General features: G+C 31.4%; 1 protein-coding gene across 1 annotated transcript in view; it reads left to right on the forward strand.

The window, feature by feature from the left end:
• The first annotated feature begins 3730 nt into the window (after nucleotides 1-3730).
• The window catches only part of LOC115883194 (cAMP-dependent protein kinase catalytic subunit 3), an 85094-nt gene continuing 72023 nt past the window's right edge, over nucleotides 3731-16801 (forward strand). Inside the window, exons 1-2 of the mRNA XM_030901510.1 lie at nucleotides 3731-3960; nucleotides 9559-9758. Coding sequence (XP_030757370.1) covers nucleotides 9584-9758 — 175 coding nt within the window. The 5' untranslated portion in view covers nucleotides 3731-3960; nucleotides 9559-9583. The remainder of the gene's footprint in view (nucleotides 3961-9558; nucleotides 9759-16801) is intronic.

Consider the following 16801-nt stretch of genomic DNA (forward strand, 5'->3'; position numbering starts at 1 on the left):
TCGAGTAGTCGCATACTGGACTAATAAAGTCGCAATTCAGCCTTAACAGGTAGTATACTAGTCGCAAGATTGCCTAATTTAGTCATCCTAGAGTCTAGCTTGCCGCCCTCTATATTCTAAATAAACGAGGGAGTGTATAAAGTATCGGCAATATGTCGATGTATATTTAAATTTAGTTTTATATGTACCTTTTTTATGTCCCATTTTAATTAAGTTTTTGGTAAGTTTTTTTTATAAAAACAAAAACAGCACTGAACTGTCTGACTGAACAGAACAATGAAATGAAAATTTAAGATTTAAGGTTATGGTTCAATACAGTTGCAAAAAGGTAGTGGCTCGACGTCCTACCAACGTAAGAATAAGGAAATCTGAACAACGTTGGAATTAGTAAAACAGACGACGTTTGCATAACATTGGAATAGGTCCTGAAAGTGACGTCGGAAAACTCTTTATTGCCCAACATTGTAACTACGTTGTCCGCGAATCACCTAAAGATCACTTAAGCAAAAAAGGTTACAAGACAACGTTTATTCGACGTCGCAGAAGCTTTTACTTTGTTGTAGTACTATACCAACGTTGTGTTTAGTAAACATGTGGTCGCAAGTTGTGAAAATGCTACTTGGGTCAGCAACTTTAATAATAAAAAAATAAATTACTTCTTTAGTTAGTCTTAGTTATTTTACAGGAAATTGGAATAAAGAAGTTGTTATTTAATACGACTCATCGAATACGTCAGTAACAGAACTGACGTCAAATATCCGAAAATATATCACCACTCTACTCTGGATGTAGTCATACAGTCTTGACAGGAAAAAATGGGCCTCCAGAAGTTTCCACCATTTTTTAAAGCCTACGTTAAATTTAAATAATTATTATAGGCCGGTGTGCGCTTCCTGACAATTGCGTTGTTTTATTATCTTTTGAAATTTATCGCTAGGCTCCTGTTTTCGTATATGCGGCTAACTAAATTTAGAGAACATTGGGGAATGATGATCAGTTGTGTTAATTTGTCGGTTCTGGTATATGCTGTTAATAATTTTAACAGTATCGATAATAAAATGTCTAATTTCTAAGCTGTTTAATTTCTACCGTGTGAATTAATGAAAATGAAGATATAGTACCTATAGGCTTGGTGCATTCTCCGCCGGTGCTGCCACCATCTGAGAATATTGTTAACAACTGGTATATACAAATACACCAGTTTAAATAGCAAGTATATAAATTAATTAAATTAATTAATATTCTAAAAGTGTTGAAAATGATGTGAAATAAAAAAAATAGTGTACCGATTTCTTTCGAAAATCGACATCTATGAAAATATGAACCCTTCCTGGACACAAACGGTACATTGTGAGACAGGAAATTGTAGAGAGAAACAAGCCCTATAACATAGGATACAACATTTTAATGAACAGTGTTTTCCATAAAATCAATAAAACGAAAAATATACGAAATAAAATAAATGGTAAGGGTTCATATTTTCATAGATGTCGATTTCTTTCGAAAATCGACATCTATGAAAATATGAACCCTTCCTGGACACAAACGGTACATTGTGAGACAGGAAATTGTAGAGAGTAACAAGCCCTATCACATAGGATACAACATTTTAATGAACAGTGCTTTCCATAAAATCAATAATATGAAAAATATACGAAATAAAATAAATGTACCGATTTCTTTCGAAAATCGACATCTATGAAAATATGAACCCTTCCTGGACACAAACGGTACATTGTGAGACAGGAAATTGTATAGAGAAACAAGCCCTATAACATAGGATACAACATTTTAATGAACAGTGCTTTCCTCCAGTGATTTCCACAAAGTATAATTTATGAAAATTCTAAAAATAAAAATAAAAAAGTAACTATTTTGATATATTCAGAAGGTCTAACTGATATTATAATTTATTATTCCAACTTAAAACTTTTTAGATCAGTTCAACTCTGGTAGCGAGCATAGTTTTAATCACCGGTTTTGCCAGTGGGGTCATAATTGGGGCTATTTCGGCTATAACGAAATTTTTTAAAGGTACATAATTATCATTTTATATGATATTTATAAAACGTTTAATCACTAGTCGATTAAAAATGTATAGGTACCATTAAATATTGCAAATTATATTTTATACATTAGGTGATACACGAGCAATCCGATCTAGCGATCTAGTAGCTTTCGATCAAATTGTCGAAAGATCTCTAGGTTGGTGCGTCATTTGTAATATCGGGTCGTACTTCTGTAATTCTGAGTACTACGACTGAATAAAGGAGTTCTTAAGGAAATTCAGTGTTTTAATTGGAGACGAAATTTACGTAGCGACCAATTAACCTCTAGTGGACAAGAAATTGAACGAGAAACATGAAGAAACTATCATAGAGCAGTCGAAGACGGAGTATGAAGCTGATATAATAAAAGCTAAAAATATATGCACCAAAATCAAGGAAAACATGTCCCGTGTGAGTCTCATTTATATAAAAACAATTTTTCTTAAGTCTTCAAAGAAATGTTGTCAGAATTATTGTCTGATACTTTCGGGAACATAGCTGGTATATAATAATTATTACAATTTAGTATTTAGTTTTTGGTTTGTAATATTTTCCGGAAGTAAAAAGCGGTTTTTATATATATTTATTTAGAAATTTTCAAGGAAAATAACGAATTTTGAATTTGTTTGCTACCAAAAAACATTTTTTCTAACTTATCTTGCATTGGGGAGTTTCAATAAATGTGTCATATTAGAATTTAGAATAAGTGGGAGGGGGGTTAATCTCTGCGACCTTAGAGATCTATTGTGTCCCCCTTTCTTGAGTTATAATTCATCATACAGTCCCAGGACTTCCTACGGAGACGCGTGTCCCTCACAGTCGAGGAGCTACGACCCAGGCCGGGTAGACGAAACGGTAGCTTGTGTCGTCTGTTGGGTCTAGAGGTAGGAGGTAGGCTCCCGACCCTTGGAGGAGGTGGTAGCTTGTATGCCACTTGCGGAGGATGGTCTCACGCAAGTGTCAGCCACCTCTCCTGTAGTTCTCTTTGGGTTTGGCCCCTTGGAACTTTCATTGTTAACTGTTCCCAGTGTCGCTAGGGGGTTTCCCCAGAGCTTCACCGGTGATATTTTTATTACTATTATTACCAGATCTCATAGTGTTCCTATGAGTCGCTAGGGATTTTTTTTACAAAAACTATGCGATGTGGCGTATTTTTACAAGCGACAAAAATGTAGTAAATACTACAAGGACCATTTTACAGAAAGAAAATCGGACATGGGTGAGGTTGGAAAATATTTACACTAAAATTTATGTAGGGGTGGGGGTGTGTTACTTTGATTTTTGTCAAAGTTAAATGTTAAAGCATTTAGCAAAACATAGACACCGAAAATCTCATTCAAATCGGAATAACGGTTTTTAAAATATCTGAAAAATTATATTTTCTTCTAATTAATTATTCCATCTTTTCTATTCTATATCCACGGAATAATGGGACACCCTGTATAACAGCGCATGAAAGGTAAAGAGAAATAGTGGTGTTACATTAAAAAACATTAAACCCACAGAGAACTAGTTTTGCTTTAAAAAAACACTTTATATAACGGAGTCTGTGAGACTCCGTATCAGCATTAGTGTTACGGTTAAGGGTTAATCACATCATTCTATAGTGACTAATTTTAGCAAGCGGTATCAAAAATAGGCGAATAGCAGCATCCTGCTATTTTCCTGCAATATTAGTGCGCCTTCAGTAACAGCTTCCACAGTTATCGCGATTTACGCTAGTCAGTCAGTAAGCGGACTGATATTGTGGCGGTACGAACAAAACGGTCGGCAGATATTTTCTGTGTTTACAACACGCGTTTTCGGTACTACAATACCGAATAGACAGAGCGAACTTTCGTTTTTCGGTACTTATATTTTTTCAATCATATTTGAGTGCATTTACAGTTTCTCAACTTAATTTCTTTTGAAGGTAGGTGCCTATTTAATTCTTTATTTTTGTTTGGTTTGTATCTTTGTTCTATCAAAAAAAAATTGTGTCATATATTTATGTATCGTATCTATTTTTTTTCATTAAGTTTCTGAGGCAAAAAAATATTTACGATTTTTAAAAATTCAAATTATTTTTTTTATTTTGTTAACTTTTTCTGTTTTTAATAATGTTTGTTTTCTCTATCTCTAAAAATACTGCTGTTACATTTTTGTGTGGTATTTTGGAGTGAATAATATATCTATTTTTTTCTCATTATTTTTTTGAGACAAAAAACATTCAGATATTTTAAAAATTCAAATTATTTTAATTTTTTTAGTTGGTTTGTTTATCGGTTTTTTATAATTTATTTTTTTATATCTTGTTTTGTATAGGAAAAATTTTGATGTTATTTTATTTTTACTATTTCTTCTTTTTATAAAGAATTTATATTTTCTTATAATATAGTTGATAATAAATATAAAGTATTATTTTCTGTATCTGAAAAAAGTGCAAATTATAAAAATTATTACGTAATTTTGTTCAATAATTCTATTTCCTATCTTAAGAAAATTTTAAACCATAAATTCAGTTCTTACAAGATATTTTTTTAATAAAGAACTTTTATTTGTGATTTTTCTTTTAATTTTTATACTATTTTTTGATCCTATATATGTTTTTTATTTTGCCCAAATTTATAAAGAATATATATTATTTCTTAATCGAAATTAGACATTTTATTTTTATCTTTTATATTAATTAAAAACCACTTAATTTATCAATAGTAATTATGAAGTATTCTAGATATTAAATAAATCTGCATTGTAAGCTTATTAAATTTATCTGTCAAGATGCTAAATATTAAAATTGTTCCATATCGTTTTTCCAATCTTAAATTTCTATATTTAACTTTCTAGAGTAATCTTAGGTAAATATTACTAGTTTTACAATGTTACTAACTATTCCTTACTTTATAGTTCATATCTCTATACTAAGAATATATACAATAGTTAAAATTATGACTAAAATTATGAAATTTAGAAAAAAAAAATTATGAAATTTAAAAATATGACTAACTTTCTTTTGTACCGAAAAAGTAACTAAATTAAATATATTACGAAAATTAATTCATATAGTAAAAATAATAATTATAAATAACTTTTTATTTGTTAAAAGAAGGAAATCTAAAAAAACTATATTTTATTATTAGTATTACAAATCACAAAATACTTTATGTATGTGATTCTTTATACAGGGTGTTCCTTAATGACGTGCTAATATTTGAGGGGGTGATTCTTGAATCTATTTTAAGAAACATCTTTATATGACTGTATGTCCTAAACGTCTTAATTTCTGAGATACAGGGTGGTAACATTTTTTAAAAAATAAACTTCTTTTCATAAAAGTCTGATTTTTATTATAGATATCTTTATGAAACTCGATACACATGTTCTATCGATCAAAATACCTTTTTTGGTGTAATTTTTTTTATTTATTTCAACCAGGGCCGTCCATACGGGTTTTACATTGAATATTTTTTGGTGAAAAAAGTGGTACACCACTGACTTACTTCATGCAGTGACTTGTGTCGAAATCATTTCTTCATCGGCTGGAAAGAGCGGAAGGAAATGAAGAAATAAAACAGTGTTTTTGTATATCAAAATAAGCATTTTTGATGCATGGAACGCGTGTACATATCAAGTATAACATCAGATATATTTTTAAAAGAAAATAGAAAATTTTACCACCCTATATTTCAAAAGCTAAGATGTTTAGGACATATATTTATATGAAGTTTTTTTCTTAGAATTGGTCCAAGAACCGCCTCCTTGAATATGAGCATGTCATTAAGGTACACTCTGTATATTAAAATATTTTATTAATTGTTTAACCAAGACAGTTGATTTTTTACTGATCATGAATTCTGATCATTTATTCAACTATTATAATAATTTTATTCATTATTTTTAATACATGATATTTATACAAAATGAAACATTCGAAAAATAGTCTATTTGTTTTCATTCTCTTTAACAAACCCCACATGTGGAATAGTTTGAATGTGTAATGTATGACATAATCATAATATTTGTTCGGTAATAATTACACTCTTTTAGATATAGATATAAATTATAGATGTTGATAGATACTGGTAGTTAATCAGTTTCTGAACAATACCAGGTAGTTCAAAAACAACTTTGAAATAACAACTCAAGAATGTTATGTATTGAATAACAGTATAACACTCATATTACCTATTTTAGTCAGTATATTTTTGTGGATCCCATTGGTGGCCCATGGAGCCAAGGCCCTCCTAAAATCTATAAATTGAGTTAAATATTAAGCTTTTGGGTTAAAATGGCGCTCTAAAGAGTATATTCTACATTAATTTTTATTTGGGCCTCCCCTAAAATACGTTCCTATATCTATCCCAGATAATAGTAATAAATAAAATAAATAAAGACATATAATCTACGACAATGTCATTATGACACTTGCATAATAGCACTAGTGCTATGTATAGTGTTCATAATAACACGCAAATTTTAAAATAAGAAACAAACAAAAAAGGTACCTAAATACGTTTATTTACTGTAAGCATTAATTATAATATCAGTACAATTGGTTAAATTAATTCCAAACGATGACAGGTGAGTTGAATTTTTAGAAAGTAAATTTATTTCCTGAGTGCTTGAACTTGTTGAAGACCCATCATTGCCAGAAATGTTACCCAAAATATTACATGACACTGTTTTCTTATTTTCTTTGGAATTTTCTATATAGCTCTCTGCCACTGTGTTAGGGTGCCAACCACCATGTCTTTTAACGGTTAATAAATCCACTCCTGAATCTGCAAGCAACGATGCAGACGATCTACGGAAACAATGTCCAGTGTATTGTTGTGGATTTGGAAGACTTAGGAACAATCCTATTTTATACGGCATTTTCCCTAAAGTATTAATGCCAACGGTCTGTGTTGCTTGGCCGCATAGCTATATATCTTCGAACCATTTCTACCATATTTATTCCTTCAACATTCCCTTTCGTTATAAAAAATCTCGTGATATCTTTGTTTTCGTAAATGGAATAATGACATGAATGCATTGTCCTTCATCTTTAACATTTTGCAGCTACATATTTGTCAACTCGATACGCCGGCAGGCTCCCGCAAGTCCCACTATCAATGAAACTTTTGTCAGGAAATAAGTTTTATAATCGGCTTCCAACAAAAAACAAGTTATGTCTTCTTTTCTTAAAATTCTCGATTTTTTTGACCGAAAGCCTTCCGATTTTCTTTTTAAAAATGTAATTAAATGGACGTACTTACTAATATCTGTATTTTTCTTCACTGATATAACTGAACGTAGTATGGAATAATATACCCAAAGTGATGAAGCCTTCCTATGTTTTGAAAGATGTTCATAATATGCCAGGACAATCTTTTCGTTACTACTATTCTTGATTCCTTTCCCTTTACACCAATCTTCAAGTTTTGCATAGGCTTGCTCGTACGTTTGTCTTGATTTTTCGGGAAGTAAGGAATCGACAACGTTTTGCGCAATGCCCTCAATATCCGAAGGAACACTTTTAGAATCAGAATCACCCATGTTAATATTAACACAAAATTGAACATCAATAATTGAGTTGTCAAAGTCAAAATGGAAACAATCAACAAGCACGATTACCACGGCGTCGACTAATATGGGCACCTCAGAGAATAGGTACATTAAAGAAATGCTAACTTCATGTTAAAAAATGGAAACAGACGCCACCTGGTGTCGCCTGGCAGTACTAGCTAAATTGAGGGGAATTGGAGGGGCGGGGCTTAAAAGAGGGGAAATTTTTAAAAAAATATTTTTATAAGTATCACTGACTTACTGTTTAAAGTTAATAAACATATGTTTTATTACTTTAATATAATTTAATGTATTTAAAAATATGTCTATTAACTTTACACAGCAAATCAATGATATTATTAAAGGCTTATTATTTTCAGAGAAAATTCATAGTAAATAAATTACACATTAGTAAACAATATCATTCGTTTATTTTTTAGAGCTGCGATTTATATTACAATAATATTGAAATATATATATTTTTTTAACAATGAAAAAGAATATCCCGGAACCTGAAAAAGAAAGATGATCAATTAATGACTTAAATTAGTTCAAAATACATTTTCCAAATTACTAGTGAATTGGAAAGATAAACATACTATTAAAAAGACATTTTAGCAGTATATTATCATCTATTTACTGATAATACATAAGTATATAATAGGTAAGTAATATGCATAAGGCACTATGGATACAACTACCTGTATCATGATAACACACTAATATCACAAAAAATCACAAAAAAGGCAAAAAAAACTGTTATACCAAATAAATATAAGCTGAATAAAACATAAACCAAGCCAACGTGCATAAACAATCAAAAAATACTTTTATCAGATCATACCCTTGGAAATATTATGTATTTTATATATCGCACATCCCGTTCAAAAGTTTACTAACTCAAAATAGAGAATATAGAGAACATTGTCGGAGAAGTAAAAGAAAATTTAAGTAAAGGCAATATGCTCCTTTTTGCAGATTAACGGCCAAATAATATAATGTTGATTTAATAAAATTTTACTGGCATCCTTCTGAAGTATAAATCAGATTAAAAGGACATTGTTTTTTTAATAATTGTTTGTTTTGTATAAACATTTTTTGGAGACAATACAGTTTTGAACGGGCTGTGCGATATAAACAAGGATCTTACTATTATTTGAGGTTAGAAAGTATTTAAATAATATAAAACATAATCAAAATCATTTTTCATCATAAATTATACAGGTACTTACGTGTTTTGATATTATTATCAGGAAATAATACGTTTAGTTAAACAGGTACGCTGCCAGGCAAGTTCTATCGGCGGGTCTTTGCAAAAGTTGAAATCTAAAAATACAAAAATACGTTTACATCTTAGTTGTATTTACGAATAAAGTATTTGTGTGTAATTTCTGACTTACCAGTTAACTGAATAATCGCATTAAATACATCCAAATGGTAATTTAATATTGTAAAAAAGCAAAATTGTCTCAAATCACTTGCCAGGACAGCCCGGCCAGCTTCTTTGTTGGCAAAATGGCCGCGGTATCATGATTTAAGCAATGTGAGTGACAAAGAAAGCCAATGCCTGGCAGATGTTACTTTCTTTGTCGTTGGTCCTGGCACGTTTAAATTTGACTGTTGCCTGTTTTCCCATACAAGTGACACCCCCGTGGGGCACCTGATAATTTTGAATTTTAATTTTTATGAGGATATCTCTGATATTTTAAATTAAATCAAATCTCTTTGGATCATCCCTCGTGTCGCGTCGTAAATTAAATTTTGAATGATACAAATCGATACGAACTTTATAATGAAACTTGTGTAACTTTACGTTACACGCATTTCATTATGATGTTCGTATCGAACTTGTATCATTCATAACTATTATAGTTCTATAAGAGCGTTTATAGAGATACTTAATTATTACAAGTATGTTTAATGATTGTAGAAAGTAATAGCTATTCTTGGCGAATGGTCTTTTAAAATATAAACGTTTTTGCAGATATATATCGCCGTCGATAGCAATTATGGCCGAGTGGGTTAATGGCGTAATTAGAAGTCGACAGGAAAGTACCGACAGCTTGGATTCCTCATCTACTAGAACGAATACGGATGAGAACAGCGAGGATTATTCGGATTCTGAAGACAACAATAAGGAAGACAGCTACGAAATTGACGATTTTTCCATCATAAAAACCATCGGTAAGTGTTTTTTCAAACAAAAGTTAAGTAGAATGTAGAATGAGTTAGGGAGGGGGGTTAATCACTGCGACCTTAAAGATCTATTGTGTCCCCCTCTTGAGTTATAACTGAGGGGTACAGAAGTGAACTGATCGAGTCCTAGAAGATAATTATGGAGAAAATGAGAGTTAAAGTTTTTTTTAATGTCACTTAATTGACATAAAACAAGCTGGAGAAGTAACTTCACACAAAGCTTTATTATATTTAAAATTATATAATTGAAAACTAAAGTAACTTAAAATAAAACTTTGGGTATTTTTAAGAATGTTTGTTTATACTTTTTGGACTTGAACCATTTTATCTCTGAAAATATTTAAAATTTTAGATATAAATTGGTTCATCGGTACATTCTTCTTCGTCATTAAGGGATTTGTAGACTTCACATTGCCTATCAATAGTGTTTTCTTTGATTTTTATGACAGTTATGATAATAGGCGGGATAAAGGGAAGAAGATCTTTCATGTGTTGCCTTTTACAGTGTGTTACGTTACGTCTATATGAAATGATAAGATTTTTCTTACTTGTGCTTCAGATCCCCAAGTAGCATTTTCACGACTTGCGACCACATGTTCACTAAACACAACGTTGGATTAGTTACAAAAAATAGTTAGCTCCCTACCTTGGGTATTAAAATAAATTTAAACGTTTTTATAACGTTGTGCCGACGTTGGACTAGTACTACAGCAAAGTAGAAGCTTCTGCGACGTCGAATAAACGTTGTCTCGTAACCTTTTTGTCATCCATTTTATCAAAAAAAAAAAAAGATTTTTTTAGCTCTAAACTTTAAAACGTGTGTTAAAATTGCGCACAGCGTTATTTTATAAACTTGTTCCAGTTCACTTTTGAAAGAAATCAACAGAATATTCAGAAATCAAACAGAAACAGCTATAGTTGCTTAATGCGTGAAGTATGACTTGATTCATTTTTCTACTAGAAAAAACAATATTTTCTAAACGTTTAAAGAGGATTATCTTAAAATAGTAGGAAACTGGATTTGATCCATTTTAATTCTGACCACTCCAACTCATCATACATGGGGATTTGAACAACAGTTCATCCTCCGAGGAGTGGACATCTATCTCCTACGAGGGTATACGTATACACCCTTCCACGGCTGGGATTTAGCCCTCCATGTCCTTCACAGTCGAGGAGCTTGTCTCCGGCTAAGGTACCCTTGAGGTGGATACTGGAGGATCTGTCTCCATTTTCTCCAACTCTTTAACTTGGTCTTTCCTTAGACCTGATAGCGGTGTTATCCTGGGTCTATAAGAGAGAGTATATCTCTCTTTCTCTATTGCCTCCTTGGGTTTGAGGTCAATTCCTCAATTGAGCACTCCCCTCCCCCCTAGCACCTGACTAGAAGCTTATACACCAACGACAAGTTCTCGCATCTCCTAGTGAAAGAAATTTGTTTTAATAACCCCTAGAATTAGAAAATCTAACAGAAAAGGTAAAAAATTGTTTCTTCTTTTGCAAGTCATGTTTCAGACGATTCTATAAATACACAGCGACCTTTTTACATGGAGACGCTAACTATAAATATATTTATTAGGTTTATTAGGTTACATTTGATAACGGAATATCTTATAAATAAATTCTCTGTTCAAAAAAGCTACATGGAATATTTCCCATTGTGCATTTAGTTGGTCATTTACACATTACTCTTTGTGGTACTTTGACCTCATCAGAGTTAAAAAATATATTTTCGATCCAGTACGACTTTGTTATCGCCCAAACTTATTTTTAGAATTGTTTTACGATAGGAGGTAGTGTCTTCAAGATTAAATGTTTCGAACAACATGTTTTATGTAATTTTTGTTTAATCTTTATGTCTCCTATGGACTGGATAATATATACTGGGCGATTCAATAAAAGTTCGACAGAAATGTAGATAAAGTTACCATTAGGTAAGAAATCATAAGTAAAAATCACAAAATTGACATATATTAATTATTCTTTAAAAGTAGAAATAAATGAGCTTAATATTGTTTTATTAACAGCGCTTTCAGATGGAGCGGACCGTCCGCGATTTTCTTTTTTTTTAATTCTGTAAAGTTTGTTTGTGTTAAAAACCAATTATAAAAGAAAGAAGAAATATAAAATTCAAAATGACTCCTATGATGTCCTTTCTGTTTTTAATTATTTAATTAACAATAAAGGAGTGTTTAATGAGCCCTAGCAAAACAGGGTATTAACAGGTGGTAGAAACTCTCGCCAATATATACAAAGAAGCCAAAACAAGAGTAATGCTATATAAAACAAGCCTAGAGTTCCCAAACTGGCAAAAGGTACGACAGGGATACGCGATATCCCCAAAGCTATTTAAAGCAACACTAGAAAAGATCTTCCGTCAACTGGACTGGGCCAACAAAGGATTAAAAATAGATGGAGAATATCTTAACCATCTAAGAATCACTGATGAGATAGTCCTAATTGCCAATAGTCTTGAAGAACTACAAGCATAAATTAATGAACTAAATAAAGCCAGCAATAAAGTGCACCTTCAAATGAATTTATCATAAACTAAAGTAATGTACAACAAACAAGTGCAAAGAAAATACATTTTAACATGGCACACAGGAAATAATAGAAGAATATATACCGGGTGTTGGGGTGGCATCGTCGAGCGGGACATAGGAAATCCCATGTAAATTTTAATGGGGTCCAATTATTGGCTTCCCTAATTATTTTAGAGAATAATTCTATTTAGGTTTATTGAAGAGCACTAAAACCCACATTCAAAAGAATAACTTTAGATATTTTTGATTAGCCGGTTTACGAGTTATCGCCGATTTCTTTTTAATTATTTCTCCTTTCTTATGGCCCTGTATTTACTTATGAGCACCAGTCAAGGTAAAAGATAACTGTCAAATGAAGTTGTCATTTCAGAAACTTATCTATTTAGTGCTTTATTATTATTATTAAAAACTCATACCTACATCGAAAATATTAGCCATGAATTACACTACCTAAGAAAAAGTATTGATGATTAAATGGTATTGTCAAGGAAATAGTTATCAAAAGGTGTCGGACATGTTTGCTGCTCTGTATCCGAATAGACCGATACCTGGAAAATCTACAATCGCAAGGAATATCCAGAGATTTGAGACCAAAGGTACCCTAATAAATAACTGCAGATGTGAAGCAAGGCAGGAACAAAGAGAAGATGCAAGAAATGATACCGACTTGGAAGTTTTATTGTGCATGGAAGAGACAAAATACGGCGGCAGGCGTTTTTTATTTTGATATGATGGAAAGAGCAAACACTGATAGGGAATTTTTAAAAAACATATGTTTTACTGACGAATGCACGTTTACCTTAAATAATGAACCCAATGTTCAAAATTATCGATATTGAAACAAAGAAAACCAACACAGGTTTGTCGAAACAAAGACGCAATATCCACAGAAAGTAAATGTTTGGGCAGGGATATTCGGACACGATATTATCGGGCCATTATTTCTTACGCGAAATTTAAATGCAGAATATTATTTGGAACTACTCGAAAATCATATTTCACCTGCTCTACATGATGTCGCTAGGGAAAATCAGGAAGTTTGGTACCAAATGGATGGCTGCCTGGCACATAGTACCCTGGCTGTTCGGGAATATTTAGACAATAGTTTTAACGGAAACATTATTGGCCTAAATCATACAGTAAATTGGCCAGCACGGTCTCCTGATATTTCGCCAAATGATTTCTTTCTCTGGGGCCATTTAAAAAACAGGATATACAAGGATAAAAAATACCCAAATCTAGACGAGTTAAAAAATGCTATTTCTGCCGAATGCAATAGAATTTCAGTTTACCAACTAGCGAATGTAAGAAGAGGATTTTATGCTCGCCTGGGTTATTGTCTAGCAGTCGATGGAGGAATATTTGAACATTTTCTTAAATCCTAAAGTTCTAACAATTTAATAGTACCTAAATTAATAAGTTATTGAATATTGTAATAATACTATAATTAACCTTGTAATTGATTACTTTATTTTACTTTAATTCATATTAATTTGTATTTATAAATACATCTTTAGGATTTCCGATGTAGGAATGAATTTTCAATAATAATAAAGCAATAAATAGGTAAATTTCTGAAATGACAACTTCATTTGACAGTTATCTTTTACCTTGACTGGTGCTCATATGTAAATACAGGGCCATAAGAAAGGAGAAATATTTAAAAAGAAATCGGGCGATAACTCGTAAACGAGCTAATCAAAAATATCTAAAGTTATTCTTTTGTTTTAGTGCTCTTCAATAAACCTAAATAGAATTATTCTCTAAAATAATTAGGGAAGCCAATAATTGACCCCATTAAAATTTACATGGGATTTCCTATGTCCCGTCCGACGATGCAACACCCGGTATATTTGGGACAACTAATACAAAGCTCGGGAGCTCTATTACCAGAAATCAACAGAAGAATTAAATTAGTACTTATGGCAGAAATAAATCAATAATACTCAAATGTAGAATACCACTCTATCTAAAGAAGAAAACATTCGACCAATATGTAGGTACTACCAGTTATGACCTATGCATGTGAAACCTGGACATTTAAATCGGACATTATAAGGAAACTGAGGGTCGCACAACGTTCAATTGAACCAAATATGCTGGGGATAACCAAGACAGACCGTAAAAGGATTGACTGGATACGACAAAAGATCCAGGTAATAGATGTCATCCAAAGAATCAAGTCCCTCAAATGACAATGGATAGGACACCTGGCAAGAAGAACCGGTAACAGATGGACCAATTAAGAGACCTAGAAGAAGACCGAACCTGAGATGGGACCAGGATATTAGGAAATCAGCAGGGATAACTTGGGTCCGCATAGCCAAAAATAGACAACAATGGGCCCAACTACAAAGAGAGTATGTATGGGAGTCTACACCATAATTGGAAATGGTTAAATAAGCTAAAAATGATGAAGATTTTGAGGATGATGAAAGTAATGATTCATTCATACTTTTCTTTTACTTATTTTATGTATTCTCCATCTTATAGTTTTTTAAAACGACTGTACTAATTATTATTTTATCTCAAATTTTGACTCATCCTAATAATAATACCCATAAAATATCTACTAATTTAATATTTACCTATATATCACTTTCTAATACTCTTTATTTCGTTACCGCCATGAAACTGTTAACAGTGTATAAATATTGTGATTACATCAGAAAAAAATTGCCAGATTGTTTATATTAATAATTTCTCAAATGTCTGAAATAACGGTGAATCAGACTTTCTTTATATATCCAAGTCCTACTCATATTTTAATATAAACGTGGTATTATGTGGCTATTTATATAAATATAATAACTTATTGAGTACCTATATTATTCGTCATATTGGTATAATATAAGCTCAGTTAGTGTAAGAAAAAAACTTGAAATGTATATAGAACTGTTGCCAGTAAGAAATTTATTTTATGTTTTTATATTTTATATAAATATACTGATTTCTGATCTCTCTGTCTTCTCCCGATCTTTAAGTTACTCCTCTATACCGGGTGCGTCTCAAAAGTGACTCACCCCTATAATTTTATATTTTTTCAGATAAAAAACGATATTCTGTATGCCAGTATATGACATAAATTAGGATTGATTGATGTATTCAATTGTTTTTGATCATTTCCTGTTTCACCGGAAATTACTACAACATTTGATTTTTAAATCGCACACTTGGTATATTTCTAATTTATTCGATAGATAATGACACTCTGAATAGAATGACATATAATAATAATAATAATAATAAATGTCTTTATTCCCAAATAAAAATAGAAATATTACAAAAAAAAATATTAGAACATAAAAAAATAACACTCTGTTATTTGATAAAAAAAATACTATAACCAAAAAAAAACAAACAACAGAGGTAGTCACTTCTAAATGAGAAGGAGCGAAATTCAGACTCTAACTGGGCTCTGCTCTTCCATTTAACTCCTTGATGACATTAAAAAGAAACCAAAAAAAAAGTATATACATATAGCAATCATTTTCAACTCATCACTCGAAAAGCCATAATAACGAAGAACAGACATCAATACATCATAATTTAAGCAATCAAAAGCCTTACTGTAGTCTAGCAAAACAAGAACTGTAACATCTCCCTTATCCAATGCCGTCAGAATATCATCAGATACCTTCAATAAGGCAGTGGCACAACTGTGCCCATCTCGAAACCCCGATTGATGAGTTGCTAAAATGTTATTATGTCTTATATATATTTTCATTTGATTAGTTAACACATGTTCTAAGATCTTTGACATGGTAGGCAATATGCTCATTGGGCGCAAGTCTCTAAATTCTTTAATACCCGCAGCCTTAGGAACCGGTCGAATAACAGCTATTTTCCAATCTTTTGGAAAATAATTGTCCAAAATACAACTATTTATAATGTGTAGTAATATTTTGCTTATAACTGCATAGCTCATTCTGATCATCGTACAATTCAAGCCATCAATTCCCGAAGCACATATCGTTATATTATTAATGATCTATAAAATATCTTCTTCATTTACTAATGAAAAGTGAAACTGATTATTGGGTAAATCAGGACAGCTATTAGTGTTAAAATAATTGATATTATATCAACATTATTTCTATTTGTAGGAGGGACGCTATAAACAAAATAGTTATTTATTAAATTTACATTATTTAGGTAATCAGGAATATATCCGGACATATTTTTGCGTTTCCTATATTAAAGTCTTTCAATATATTCCAGAGCTTTTTCGAGTTTTTATAAAATTTCTACATATCATGTGTCAACGTTTGACATCATTTTTTCTAAAGCTCCTTCATTAAAAATTAATATTTGTAACACAGCAATGGCACTGATGTAGATTGAAAACTAAAATGCAATTTTATTTCAATCAAAAATGTCAAAAGTTGATATATAATATGTCATTCTATTCGAAATGTCATTTTCTATCGATTAAAGTAGAAATATACCGATGGCGTCATTTAAAAATCAAATGTTGTAGTAATT

This window comes from Sitophilus oryzae, unplaced genomic scaffold (assembly GCF_002938485.1).
Source record: "Sitophilus oryzae breed Bouriz unplaced genomic scaffold, Soryzae_2.0 scaffold_1828_pilon_pilon, whole genome shotgun sequence".
NCBI classification, from domain to species: domain Eukaryota; kingdom Metazoa; phylum Arthropoda; class Insecta; order Coleoptera; family Curculionidae; genus Sitophilus; species Sitophilus oryzae.